Here is a 15,185-nt window from a genome sequence, read left to right on the forward strand (position 1 = left end):
CTTCACCGATAAACTTACCGGGCGACTCGACTCGCCAATATCGATTAATTAATTAATCAACGACGCAACGGCCTCTCCGTCAGCCTAAAACTTTCCTTCCCCGATATCGCGTCGTGGCCAAGGCTGCGATTTAGACGGGGACAGGTAATCGATAATCGGAATTAGTCAACCGGTAAAGTTGATGCAACCTGACCTCGGGCGTTCTCACCTAAGTTTAAATATGGCACAACTCTTCTCTCGATAGTCTGTCGATATTGGTGCGCGAGTCGGTCCTTCCGAAAAGCTCTTTTTTGCAATTCTTTTGCGTAAGCGCACCGCCAGCCGCAGTAATGACACATTGAGGAGCCGCAAACCCTCGCATCGGCACGCAGTCGCGCCGGCGAAGCACGGCGCGTCCACCAGCTTAGCCTTGAACGGGACAACCTTTAGACGACTGATCTTTGGGTGGCAGGGTGTAAAAGCGAAGGGCCTTCGACGGCATACGAGAACCCGGAAACCAAATCGGCGAAACTTTGTCCACAGACGACTCGGAGATCGAATATTTCCCGATCTCGCCGACTTTGACGAGGATCCGCGTGCATCGAAGAAGCGCCTCGTGCACGTCGACCATCACCTCATCCACGAAGACGACGGCATTCTCAACGCGGCACGAGTGGTCGATACTGTCCTCGATCGACTCGAGATCGCCGCCGCCGCCACCGCCGCCGGTCATGAGAGCTCCCCCTCACAGCCTCTCGTCATCCGGTAGAGTTCTTCCGCAAGCTATGTCGGCGCCAAGACCGCCCTCCCCGCCCCGAAGAAAATCCTCACGTCATAGCAGAACCTTGAAATTGTATTCGGAGAGTACGCGATTGATCGATAACTCGTACACCGCGTATTCGAAACCCAGGCACGAACAGTGCTTCGCGCATGCCGATAGCGTGTCGAGCATCAGATCGCTAAGAGAGAGATTCTGCAGCAACCTCGAGCGACATCGGCGAAGTCGCGAGCAGTTTCACAGCGCGATCGTGCGCACGTCCTCCAGCAGCCCGATTGCCTCGAAGACCGCCAAGGTATCTACTTTATTTTCCAATACTTTCGGCAAGAGAAGATCGGATCCCTGCTTGTCGCAGACCCAATTTGAAGTAAAAAAATTAAATCTACCGTCGAGCAGTGTGAGAAGTCACGTTTGTTCCTCGACATCGCCGCCATCGAGGAGTATTCGCGAATCTTCAGTGAAGTTTGATAAACTCGCGGCGGTAAAGGTGCCATCGAGACACGTAACTTCCGTTGCCACCAAAGTGAGACAGAAATCTCCGGAAAGAACTACAACGAGACCGGAGTCTCTCTCAACTGCAAAGAGAGACAAGTTTCGTCTTACGAAGAAAGAGCAAGAACAATCCTGCAGGAGGCTCAGCAGATCACACGAACTCTCCTCACCGGTAGAGGTCAGAAAAGCTTTACAGAAGCATAAAGAGAGAGAAACGAGGGACGTGCAAAGCAGAGCACTTTCGTCAGGCACTGTAGTGAAGAGCTCGACGATTCCGTATAGTTTGTCGACGAGTAAACAGAAACGTCCGATAGATAAGTCTCTCAAAGCCGTCGTCTCGCCCAAGGGACAGGAACTATTACGAAAGACACCTGAGCAGCCGACGGCGACGAGAAGGACGTCAAGCGCCCAGCTAAAGTCTCCCGCGAAAAGTGCATCACAAATCACTAAGCCAGAACCAAAGAGAACGAAAATCGTCGCGAAACCATCAGAAAAACTAGTCGTCAGCAAAGAATCCTTACGTTCGGTGTCTTCGTCCTGTTCCGAAGTGGCTAGTGAAGCGAGCAAGAGGAAGCGACCTCGTGAGAAGCCGCAGACGATCGTCAAGACTCCGACGAAGAAGCCAGAGACGATACGCGTGACTGTGAACGGCGACAGGAAGAAGATTGAAACGAAAAGAAAGGCGCGGAGAGATAAGAGCGTCGACGAAGCGGACGTCAGCAAGACCTTGAACGGGTGGAGGGAGATGGCCGAGAAGGACGAGATCAAATTGCTGAGGAGAGTAGAGAAGATAGTGCCAAGCGTCGAGCAAGATTCCAGAACCTCTATCTTGACCGTGGAGGAGATCAGGAGGCACCAGGAGGCGACGCGCACAGATACTTTCTTTCAGAACCTCTTCCTGCGGAACCATATGTCGTTCGCACAATCTCACGAAGAGAAGAAGTCTCTCGTCGGCGAGCGTGCAAAAATGTTTCAAGACACGACGAGGGAGAGCTTCAGATCGGAGCCGTCCTTGAAGTCTCTGAACGTGTACCTGGCGCACAAGCGACCGGTCTCGAACTCGAAGTTCAAGAACTGGGAACGTGACAGCGTCGTCTCGTCCAGAAGTTCGAGCCCGTACGGGGTCTGCTGGCCTGGCCGTTCGTTCCTTCAGAAAGTCGGCAAGTTCGACAGCTTGCTGGACATCGACGAGTTCGGTTCGTCTACCACGTTGCGCGTTCGTAGCCCAGAATCTATGTCACGGGAACACGTGAAGGTACGAAGTCTAAGCGAGCCGCCATTGAAGACTCTGCCCGAGTCGAGAGAATCTTCGCCGAGGTCCTCTTCGCCGTCTCCGGCGAGATCGCAGACGCCTCGACGGACTCACGTCTCCAAGCAGGAAGACTCAAACGCCCCACTGACGATTACGAAAAAAGTGAGAGCCAGAAGCGCCGGTGAGGCAGAGGACGCCAAGAGGCTCGGTTCAAATCTGTCATTGACGAAGAGCACCGGTTCATTATCGTCCATGGATCGCGAGGATTATCAGCAATATATACTCGAATTGCTGCATCACAGGCGCAAGTCGAAACGGTACAAGGATCTGCGCGACTTCTACGCGAACCTCAGCAGGATGGACCAGTTGGAGCGCACGTTCTCCTCCGGGGATCTACGGCCGCGGCTGAAGAACGAAGAGATCATAGATTACGATCGCTGGAAACGGATCAGATCGAAAGAGAAAGCGGAACAGGAGTTAAAGGCACTCTACGGGAAACTGAAGAGCGTCCAACGTGACAAGGATTTTCTTTTCAGCGCGAAAGACGTCGATAAATTCAAGTGGCACGGCGATTGTGGACTGCGCTGCAAGGAACGCTCCGTGGAGGACATCTTGCAGTATTTTCGGAGACTCCAGAGCGAGGAGAGCGAGTTGGAATCCTCCAAGAAAAGAGCTATCTCACAGAAGGATACTTATAAACCTCTCTGGCGCGGCAGTTCGGTCGTCAACGTGGCGACCACGATGCAGAAGAAAGCTAACGCCACTTTTCGGGATGCTGGCAAATTCGCGGATTACCATCCATCTCTGCAGAGAAGTCTCGGTGGTAGCAAGAAGTTCTGGAGCAGTTTGTCCATCGAGCAGGTGACCAACTTGAAGAAGCAGCTAAACGAAATCTACGGTAGCGATAATCCTCAAAGACGAAATGGCGACGTCGTTGACGCACCTCGCGCGATCAGCGAGTATCAGCAATCTGTTAAGGAAGATCGCGTGGTCAAAGACGAAACTTTAACGAGCTACGAAATTATCGTGCCGCCTGCGGGCGATTTCAAGGATCACCCCCAAGATGATTCGAAGAGTCTCCACGTACGATGCCATTCGATGATAGCGACAGAGTCGGCGATATTGAAGGAACAAGGCGATGCTGAGGGCATCTTGAAGAAAAGCGACTCCATTGGTCGTTTAAAGGGCCTCGAGAGGTCCGAATCGGAGAGATCGGTCTCTCCATCGATGTCGGAGCTGGAGAAGAAGAGGCTGTCATTGACTCTCGGCAAAGAAGTGCTGGACAGGATGACGCGAAGAAGACTGTCCGCGCCTCTAGCGCCTCGCGAAACTCGCGGGAGCATCGCCGCTGCCTTGGCGGCCACGAAGATACCGGGGAAACCATCCGCGAAGAGTATTGCGAGACCGACTTGTGCGCCCGACACGCCCAGCGTGGCTAGCACTTCTCCCAGGACCTGTTATTCCCTCGAAGCGTCGTACATTGAGGACACGACCAAACCTAAAGACAAAAGCGACTTCCTGCTGGTGTTGACGTCCAATAACGAGAGCTCCAGCGACAAGCAACGCGTGGAGACTGTACTCGAAGAGTGGTCGAAGAAGCCGTCCTTGTTGGCCATGACGGTGCCGGGCGAGAAAGCAAAATTGAGCAGCAAGTTCGCCTCGGGCAGCGATGGAGACAGCATGACGGAGAGCTCAGAGACCTCGGTAAGAACGGTTATCCAGCGGGGCAACGGACCCGAGACGGAGGACGTGTCGCGGAAGATCGAGTTCTTCGAGAACGTGGAGAAGAGAGGGGAACAGCAGAAGGAGATCGCGCCGACGGCGACAGCGACGACGACGACGACGACGACGACGACGACTACAACGTGGACGTTTCGCGGCAGGAAGAAGCTGCCGTCGTCGCAAAGCTTCGCTGATCTGAAGGAGCTCTTCGGCGAGACCGAGTCGGCCAAGTACGGTTCACTGGCCGGCGCCGCCGCCGCCGGCAGGCTTGATCGATCGCGATCAACGTCGCCGCGGGAGCGGAAGATCGACGGCAGCTCGCCGACGCAGCCGGAAGCGACGGGCATGCGACAGCAACGACGACCGTTCCGCTCCTGTTCACGGGAGCGTGAACACGACGCGAGGCCGCGCAGCGTTAGTCCGTGTCGCGCGACCACGCGATCGAACTCGTCCTGCAGTGTGGACAGCGGCGGCGGTGGCGGTTGGCCGCGCAGTTCGTCGCCGGATCCCGAGAGGTACTGGCGCGCCTATCTTAACTTGGTGCGGAACGGCACGGTGCGGAGGTTGCGCGCGAGATTCGAGAGCGCCGAGGACCTGCCGCGGCGAGTCAGGATCGTGGCCACGCCGAAGCGCTTTCGCAGCGATCCGGAATTGGCGCGGAGCTTGCTGAAGAGGACGAGCGAGGGAGAAGACCGCGGCAGCGCCTTGAAGCCGCACGAACATGTCGACGTGGCGTGGCTGCGCAGGAGATTCGAGACGACGAAGAGAGGACGGCCGCGGATAGGACGAAGGGGCGACTCTCCGCCGATCCCGCGGATGCCGCTGCGCCGGGAGAACCTCTCGATGCCGCACATCGACGTCATCAGCAAGACGGTCGGACTGAAGGAGCCCCAAGCCACCGGTACCGTCACCAACCACGTGACCAGGCAAGCGGAGACCAAGGAGCTCGAGGCGAAGAGGCCGGTCTGCCGGATGCGGAAGAGGTTCGAATCCCCGGACACCGCTGGTGGCCGAACTTCCATAATGGGTGAGATGTTCACGTCGGCGCCGGACGTGCGCGAGCTTCGCGACATCGCGCCCTATCTGGCCGGAAAGTGGGTGGCGCACCGGTACCCCAATCGTCGCGACAACATGCGCTCGCTGTCGTCGCCGGCAGACCTTCGGAGCCACCGGGGCACCTCGAAGATTCGTTCCTCCTCGTCGGCCGACAAGAGGAAACCGGAACGACCGCGCGCCACCTCCTCGTCTCCGACGCGTCCGCGCACGACCCCCGCGTCGATCCTCAAACCGTCGCAGCAGACCGTCTTCGCCGGGCAGCCCTTCGACCCTGACAAACACAGACCGAGGTTCAGGTACCAACCGCCGCCTCCGCCGCCTTCGCCCACCGCCGCGCGAAGGCACAGAACCTGGTGGCCGACCCTGCCCGTCTACATGGCGCGACCTACCGTCACCTTCGAAGGTCTGAAATCTCATCAGCCGTTTGGAGCACCTAGGCTGGATTGAGTCTTCCTAGATACCAGAAGCGGGAAGGAGAACCTGAGAAAATTTCTCTGTGTCTTTAGAAATGAATCTAAGTTTTTTTTTCTGTTTATTAAGAAAGTAGAGTTTAAGTTCGTTAAATTCGCGCAGTCGGATTGAAGAGTCATTATCGCTTCTCGTGACACCAATATCGTTAGATGTTAGAGAAGAACGTACGTCAAGTTGATCGACAGGTTCGCTCGGCAATGTGTGTGCGATCCCTCGTTGAATCCCGCGAATTGATTTTCATTATAGCTGTGTTAGAACGGCTAATTATTATTTTAATTTTTTTCCGCTCGTCCATAGAATACTCGAATGCACCCCCGCCGCCGCCAAAATCCCAGCACTACAGGGACGATCGCCAAGGTAATGCCGATTACTAAGCTCATCATTATTATGTATATTATTTTTTCTTGTGTGTTCATGTGTGCGTCTGTTCATGTGTGCGTTCACGCGCGTGTCACTGTTCGCCCTGCCGGGTGTCTCGTAACATCTGGCACTCTGGTTTCCATGAAAACTAAACGTATTATTAACCAAACGGTTTTTTATCTGGAGATAATTTTGTTTGAAAGTCATGCTGCTAACAATACAGATAATTATAACGAATCGCTTCTATGTTCCTTCCTCTTAGATTCAACTCTCTCACTTCTAATGTTAAACTTAGCGAAGGCGGAAGATAAAAGAGGAAATACCTAAATCTCCCCTCAAAATGCATATATCTCGTGATTTAAGGCCCTCCAGGATCGATCTAGTGCCATTAAAGTTCGCGCACGTAGCCGATGCGGGCACTTGCTAAACGCGCGGTCGTAATGATGCATCGTGGTGCATGTGACTCGGGATGCATGAGCGACGCGTGCTCGGGAAAGAGAGAGATCGTGCAACGAACGTTTGCACGGGCGATCGAGCATAAACGCAATAACCGCGCGTTCGGTCGGGAAGCACGCCGGTGCTCATCCGGCTGGTACCATTACGCGGCTTCGTTGTATCCGCATGCTCGCATAATGCTGGGGGGTCCAGTTCGAGCAAATGAGCGCGGGCAACGTGCAGCCCGCATCAATGAGCGCAAACGGCATGGCATCACGCTCGTTAAAGCAAGCTGTTCATTCACGTTCGTTCGCGCTCGTTCGCTCGGTCTGGAGTCACGGTCCGGCTCGAGTCACAAGTCACCGACGCGAGACGCGCCGAAAATAATATACACTTTCGCATATGGAGAAATCACCGCGCGGCTAGTCGCTCGCCGTGCAGCCCCGATTAGAAATTTGATATTAACTCGCGCATCGTGCTCGCTTGTGCTTTCCTGTGGATGCGCGAGATCGAAAAGCAGCACGTGAAACGTCAATGTTGAATGCGTCACTGCATGACATTAGAGATATCTGTATATTTTATCATTTTTTAGAAAGATTGAACGTAAAATTAAACCGCTTACTTAATTAAAATATTTTCGCAGTTTTTTTATGTGTAAAATATCCAGAATGTTTTTAATCACGATAGCGGTTATGATGGCTGGAAAGTGAAACGACGAATTAATTAATTGCGTGTGTTATATAGATAAGAAGATAACAGTCTGACGGAAGTACATATTTAAAAATATATTGCGTCCTATATTGCATAAAAGGGGGAAAACGGGTAATCGGGAAATACGACGGATCCACGATAAAAGTGATGGCAATGTTCGACGTGGACAAAAGAGACACCTGCGTTTGTGGTCCATTACGTGATCGACCGATTATGTTCGGCCTGCCGATCAATTCGTGTAATCGACGTGTTATCGCCAGCCCGGAAAATCCAGCCCGGAAATCACTCTCGACGGTATAATTGCGCGTATCGAGATATCAGAGAGACAGATCCTAAAGTCCTAAATCATTTCATCAGTTTTACGATGTCAAGGGCACATTCGCGGCTCTGCTAAACAGTGGTCGCGCATACTAATTGTCTAACGGAAAGATAACAGTGAACGGACTGACGTCCAATTTACACGTGAATGCCACGAAGCACAATGCATGTGCGACGCGCACAGATACGCAATCCATTTAAATGTGTTATTTCGAGTAAAAGTAGAATTTAAAAAAAAATAAACGGCTTAATTTTCTCATTTGTGATGTTACATCGGTCAGAAAAGTTATCTAAAAATCGTTCGTTTGACCGTTACGAAACGCGACTCGCGATCTCGAGACAGGAAGAGCGCAAAGTCTCGGCAAATTTAATATTAATGAATTTGATCGTATTGCCTAACGTTAGATCATGCCGCATACGCGCTATTACGTGCCGCTAAAATTGGCACAATTTTACAAGTGGCGGTCACGATTATTTTCGACGATGATCACAGCGGCGATGCCGAAGCAGTCGCGATGTCCACATACTTTGTTTAATGTCGCGCCATAAATTCGGACCGCCGCGCATAATTGTCATTATCGTTACATAACGCAATTAGCATACTTAATCCCAAGCTCGCGTCTTCGGCATTGCGACGAATCCTCGGTAGATCGTCGAGTCGTTGTTATTCCAAATATTTGCTGCAGACGTGGACGCTCGTGTCGATCGTCCCCTCTTATCTAATCTCTCCAATGATTAATGTACGTGTGCGTTCCCCTGCTCTTCGGCAGTTTCATCGGCGACGATACCAGGTGATGGAGTCCGTAGTACGCCGTACTCCGAACCTACGGAGAAGTGATACGAGCGTGAAGATAATACCATCGGCGTCGTGAATAATTACCTCGCGCTCTGGAAAGTGATTAGCGCGCAAAACAACACTGTTATTACAGTCCGCGATGCGCTCATATCGCACGCGAGGAACGTCGTACAACAACGCCGCTTTTGTCAGCGGCCTTGAACGCCTTTTAGTACGACGACTCGTATTTATTTTTGCGGATAACGACTCGAAGAAATGACGTTTACTTATCGAGTTCTCCAAACGTTAGGAGGTCTACAAACGTTACACGACTGCGTTTGGCAGGAATAATTCAAGATTTTATTTCCGCACGGAGAAACGTCGTCTCTGCGTGAGAATTAATCGTTGGGCTCTGGCGTCCGAAAATATTTCGAGGAGCCTTGGTTTCGGTCCGAATCGTTGGAAACTTACGCGAGCGCACTCCGCTCGAAGACGTTCCCCGCGGTTCCTGCTTGGTGAACCGTTCTTCAAGGAGTAGGGAGCCGCGATAACCGGTGCCAACGTCGCGGCGCCTTCCTCAGACGCGTTTCGCGTGCGTCGCGCGACGCAGGTATACCGATAACAGGTGTCGACGAGCCACGTCGTTACGCGAGTGCAAGACGATTCGACCGATCTTAACGAGAGTTCCTTCCTCAAGGCACACTGCTCGATAAGTCAATCTCGCGGAGTTATCGGTGCGCGATTGATCATCGACAGTTTAATCGGCAGTTCGTGCGGGCCCGTTTAACGGAAGTTTTCGCGTCGAAGTGAATTCCGTGTGAATTGATTAAGTACGTATTATGTGTACTTCGTGCAAGGTTATTTGATATTACGAGTCCGTTTTATCACGGCGAAAACAAGAGCGGACTTTGAACGACACGTTTATCAGGCCTGTTAGAAACTCGAAATTCGCACGCGGCCGCGAGTTTCGGTGACCGGATGAAATGCGAGAATACTCGGTTCAAAATTAAAATCGTATTTAATTACCCGCAGAGAGTCGAGTCCGATAAGAGCGATCTCGAAACTTTTAAAGGATAGTTAAGCGGAACGGCCGCGGGCGAGGTAGAAATAAGTCGCGACACTTTGTCAGTGAAATCGTTCTCATTGAAAGAAAGGACCGACACGGCACCTTCTTCTTCCTCGTGAATGCGTTGATCCACATTGCGCCGGAGACTCATTTGAATAGAATAGCCATGAGAGTGCAAGTAGCACCTTTCTCAGGGAAAGACTTTACTCCCGCTCGTCGGTACAACAAACAGATGCACTTCATTAAGACACTTAAGACTTTACGAGGGGTCGATTTTAATAAGGAGACGCTTCTCCCCATAGCCTGCGAATGTTCTCGCTCTTCTAACACGGTTTTCCTTAAACGGCGTATTCTTCGGGACATTTTTTCGTGTAGCGCCACGAAAGCGCGCGAAAGTTTCGCAGAAACCCACGTTCATTCTCGTTAATTACACATTACGAGGTCTGTGGTTTAATGAGTCAACGTCATTACGTCGCCCGGAATAACGCCACGTTTCACGGGACATGATGAGTAACATTAGACTTTCATTGAAAGTTTGTTCTTGCTTATCTTGAATGGGAGAGAAACGATAGCGACGGTTATATCAGAATTATCGCAATCGAAATTACATCTATATGTATCGACGTGATCTATGTATCGATGTTGCAACGTGATCTAATTTACACATATTAGATATAATATTAGAATACTTCCGTTATAGATCGTAGAGCTAGACTCTTTCATAAAATTTTTTCGCACCAATAATGTAACTTCTCTTTAAGTTTTGTGCTTTTTGAAGATCAACGACTTATAATATATCTAGTATAATAAGAAAACATTTTGATATAAACTTACAGTCAATTTTGTACGAAATGTATATTAAAATGTATATTAAAATTAAGTTTAATTTAAAATAGTAAAATTCATATAATTCATACAATTACAGGATAAGGGCAACATTAATCGTACTTTCATTCTATTGTACGATATTGAAAATATCTCGGATACGAAGACGAGCATTGGCACACCGGGGAAACGTGACGCGATTGTTTCAACCTTGCTAGGTAGCCGACGTTGCAGCTCGCGTTGCACATCCGTTCGCGGACGAGTCACCGTTACGACGACGCGGCTCTTAATGCCGAAACTGACGTAGAAGCGCGGTCGGACATGACATCGGCCACGTTGAATAGAGGATCGCGAGTCGCGAGTCATCGCCCCGGTGACAACAACAAATCGAGTTTCTTCACTCGCGGTTGCGCGTCGCCAAGAGCCGGTTGCCCAACGCGGGGGAGTCGCGCTTTCCATTCCCGTTAGTAACCGCGCGATTAATTTCACGAGGATCACGATCGTCGATCAGAGATTTTGAGCAATATCCGGCGCGGCGAGGGATCGTCCTCGATCTTTATCTGACGGGGATTAATATGCAGCTCGATCTGACCACGATTTCCGCTCGGTAACGAGGCGTAAGGTTGATTTGAGGAAAACACCGGGATCGGGGGATGAGATACAGAGTCTGATAAACGTGTCGCGCGGATACCGAAAGCTTTAATTATCTCCTGAGAATACCCGCGACGAATCGGACTTGACATTCGCGCGTCGTCATCGTTCTCACGATGAGGAACACGGTGAACGAAGCGGGAACTCGGACGATCCTGCCGCGCGTCGCGGACTTGGAGCGCAGTGTAGAATGGACCAGCCTGGCGAACGACATCGACGATCTGGTGAAACTCCGTCATCCGGACAGGCTGGCGGCGGTGGTCCGACGCGACAAACGAGACGCGCGGATCGAGAGGCACGCCTATCAGCGGGTATCCATGCCGGAAATGCAACGGGCGTGCACGGTGCATTTTGAGGATGATCGCGGCACGCCCTTGCGAAGGGATTATCCCGAACCGGTCAACTCCCGGTGGAGCTGGAAGCCGCGAACGGATTTCGAGAGGGAGTACTTTTACAAAGATTACAAGGACTATTACTGCGGTGATCCGGGAAAATGTCTCGAGCCCGTCTCGCACGAGTCAGCCCCGAGGGATCGGGGCTGCCTGCAGGAGACGCGACGTTCCACCGGAAGTCCCGCCGCGCGATATCCCGAGGGACTCGAGAAGGAGCACTTCAGCGACAGCAGGGAACGGCTGCACGAAATCTTCGAGCACAACCGGTATCTCCGGCGACAGTTCTTCGCCGATATGCCGGGGAACGCGCGACAGAATTGCGACGAAGGTCTCGCCGGGAACGTCGGGAGAAACAGCCAAGAGGCGCCGAAGCGCTGCACCGGGTTCGGCAGCACCGAGACGCTCACCAGCCAGAGCAATCAATCATCCGTGAGCAGTATAAACGAGCGGAAGTCGCGGGCACAGACGACACGCACTCCGGAGGAGGAGGAGGAAGAGATGGACACGTTAACCGAGTTTGCCAGGAGGAACTTGTCTCGAGTCATCAATCGCAGGAACGGCGGTCGCGCTCGAAGAGATGGCAGGGTGCTCGTCAACATCTTGCCCGGAAGCGAGATAAGACGAGCCGACGTGAGGAACGTACCGGCCGTTAAGCTCGATGAGGCGAGTAATGAACGGAGCGAGGGTTCGTCGATCGTCGAGGAGGCTGGATTTCGGGACGCGACGAGCGAAAGAAGGATGCGCGACAAATCGTGTCAATGCCGCATCGAGGAGAACGTGATTAGTCCCGATGCGTGGCGCCGAGAGAGGAATCTTCCGGAGTACATCTTCGGCGGCGCCTCGAAGATCGATTTCGAGACCCGAAAAAAAGGCTGGGATTCGCCGGACGGAAGCGGACACCGCGACAACACGGACGACGCGAAAAATCGACCGGCGCGGAAGGATAAGTTCGAAGGGGACCAATTCTCTCAAAACAAGGCTCGTTCTCAGATGATTCGTAGTTATCACGGACGATCAGACTCTATTTCGGCGAACATTGGCGAGACGAGCGTGTCGAGGAGCAACGACGGGACTTGCTGGGACCTTTGCAGGTCTTTGCCAAACCTGACGGTCCTGAAGCGGAACCTCGACGCTCCGCTTTACGTTGCCCGAGCGGTCAATGTTCCCGAGGGACTCGAATCGCTCGGATCGTCGGATCGTCACGAGCTCGAGCCTCGTGTCGTAAGATCGAGTCGCGTCGAGCAACGCCGGGAACAACAATCGGGACGGTGCGAGGAGATTGTAGATCGGACACGCTCGATCAACCGCGGACAATCGACATCCAAATCGACGACGGACGTACCGGTCTCGCCCAATCGTTTGAACTCACGGCGAGAGGTCAAGGCGGCGAGGATTCCTCCACCCCTGGACCTGAGCACGGTAAACGAGCGATGCGAATGCATGGAGGCGAACGAGAGGAAGTATCTGAACGATTATAGCGTCGACGTGGCGATTTTGCACAGTCACGAGGATCACGTGAAAGATCTGCTGACCGTCGCCGAGAACGGACGAGCCGTTAACGTCGTCCGAGATAATATGTCGAGGATCACGGGTGAAAATCCGGGAAACGACGAGCCGCGCGGAAAAGACCCCGGCAGAAGACGACGGAAATCGTCCGGACTTCAGTACAAATCCTGCGGCGATCTCTCGTTGTCCGACGAGCTGCTGTCGCCCCAACTTGTCAACAATTGCAAGAGCTCCACGGGCGATCTACGGGGAGCAGATCCTGCTTCGATCGGGACGCTTCCGATTGACCCTGATGCCCGCCGCCGTGACCGAGCCACCAGCAGCCCTTTGTTCGATCAAATGAATCCGATTGGCGGTCTTCACACCGGCGGAAGCGCGCTTCCGTCTACGGTCTACGGACCGATTCCGTACAGTCAGTAAACATGCGCATAATTTTCCTGAAATAATGCTCTTCCTGCCGCGCGTAAATAGCCGCGCGCCCCGTTAGGATCGCCACGGCATATCCAGCTGGTGCTGGCTGGTGTCGCTGGCGCGATGATTGAGGAGAAGAAAAATAGAAATAGGTAGAATCAAGGTACCAATTAGGTAGAGTAGCGGGACCCTTTCGAAATGTTGTTTTAAGTCAGAAAACTTTTAATATGATTAAATTACAGCAGAATCGACTCGATACAGAAGTCACGCAGATATGTTGAATCAATTCGTGCTATATGAAAAATCGTATAATAAAATAAAAAATGTTAATGTTTGCATTTTATCTTAAAAATAATTAACTCCGACACAAATAACAAATTGTCATAATGGCGAAAAACTCCTCATAATCCGCGAAAGACTTTAAAAATGCGTCGAGAGTGGAACGGTAAAATAGAATTAAATTACACGGAGGAGAGAGAATCAGATAAAGAATAATAAGGTACCGTAAAAAAAATAATAATCGTGGCACAGGATACGCGCGAGAAAGAGAGAGAAAGAGAAAGAATCGATCGCGTGAGAATCTCGTTCAATGAAAGCGGTGAAAGGTGTTGCGGCGTTCTGAGAAAGAGAGAAAGACTGAAATTCAGTCTCTCGTTTCGGCATTTGTGATGAGTTTAACGTTACACGCTAACAAATTGGGTTACACGAGTAATGACGGCACGAAACAAAGCGGTCGGGAGGATCCAGCGAGGTTTCACTAGAGAAGAACGAAAGTTTCCGAGAAATCCAATCTGAAAGAAAAGATTATTTTTTTAAATTTTTATTCCTCGTGTCTGATTTATCTTCTTACCTTTGCACGGTGGTCTCGTGACATTTTTCTCTCGTGACACATCGCGATGTGATTTTCCGGTTATCCGGGATGAAAAATAAATGCCTCGCGCGCGACTAAAACCCCGAAAGGCTTCGTTGCGTGTCAACGGGTTCGCTCTCTCGCGATGCATCTCGCGTCGACCTGTGTCACCGCGGCTGCGCTTTATCGCGTGAATTGACCGGTTGCAAGCTGCATAGCTGCATTCCGCCTTATCAGTCGCACGGTCTCGCTGCAGCCCGACGCACGCGAGCACGCATTGTAGTGCCGGGCGCGTACGCGCGTGCCCTGCTGTTGCCGCTGCATCGCGATAAACTATCGTCATTATCCCGCGCAGCGCACGAAAGCAGGTGCGTGCACCGCGCTTTTGTGCTCGCGTCTAAAATACGGAGCTTCCTAGTTTTTTTTTAAACGTGCTCTTGAGAGATTAGCTTGGAGAAAGGAGAAACAGAGAGAGAAAAAACTCGTAACGCGAATCGATATACGGTCGTTAGTTGTTACGTGTTTTTGCATAGATAAACAATAATCGCCTGTAAGTGCGCAAAGCCACTGACATAGAAGAACATCCAACGAGAGGCTTCTACATGTTCATGGATAACAACAGCCGTTATAATTTCGCACATATCGGTGTAATAGACTTGCTTTGCTGTATTTTACATTTATCCGTGCCGATTATCACGTGCGCGTAATCAAATGTAATCGAGCATTACATGGACTGATGTTCATACACCGTATCTAGATTTTTGCCTCGCGCCGCGGTCGACGACCGCGGTCTTAAGTATCGTTTCTCTCCGCGAAGAAGCCATATGGTTCTTAGCCAGCGGAATGAGATAAACAAGCGACGGCCTCGATGTGGGTTAAACCGGCGCCTTTCATATATGATTCAATTCTTCTCCGTGATATTATCTGGCTGGATATGATCGTCGCACGCTCCAATAACCGTCGGACTTGAACGTCGTCAAACGCTAAAGACGCCGGAATGCTGAAATCCCATTTTCCACGAATGTGATCTCGATAATTTGATTTTATTCTTAATCTGCATGTACGATTGTATTTGATACTTCGGCAGGCTGCCGCGCGAACAGCTCCGAATTGTGAATCTGCGATCGACGTCGAA

General features: G+C 51.5%; 1 protein-coding gene across 19 annotated transcripts in view; it reads left to right on the forward strand.

The window, feature by feature from the left end:
• Window positions 1-15,185, forward strand: part of LOC139777565 (sorbin and SH3 domain-containing protein 1-like) — a 75,736-nt gene that overhangs the window by 52,584 nt on the left and 7,967 nt on the right. For 16 of the 19 annotated variants that reach the window (XM_071715076.1, XM_071715064.1, XM_071715071.1 and 13 more), the window contains one exon: window positions 6,048-6,107. The exons of 1 other annotated variant lie outside the window; for it this stretch is intronic. In XM_071715076.1, coding sequence (XP_071571177.1) covers window positions 6,048-6,107 — 60 coding nt within the window. Of the gene's footprint in view, window positions 1-522; window positions 5,683-6,047; window positions 6,108-10,322; window positions 13,202-15,185 lie in introns of those variants that run through there. 2 more of the 19 variants (XM_071715084.1, XM_071715078.1) reach the window with 2 other exon arrangements.

Source organism: Temnothorax nylanderi, unplaced genomic scaffold, assembly GCF_030848795.1.
Source record: "Temnothorax nylanderi isolate EJ_2023f unplaced genomic scaffold, tnyl_v1.0 TNYL_tig0154_pilon, whole genome shotgun sequence".
Lineage (NCBI taxonomy): Eukaryota > Metazoa > Arthropoda > Insecta > Hymenoptera > Formicidae > Temnothorax > Temnothorax nylanderi.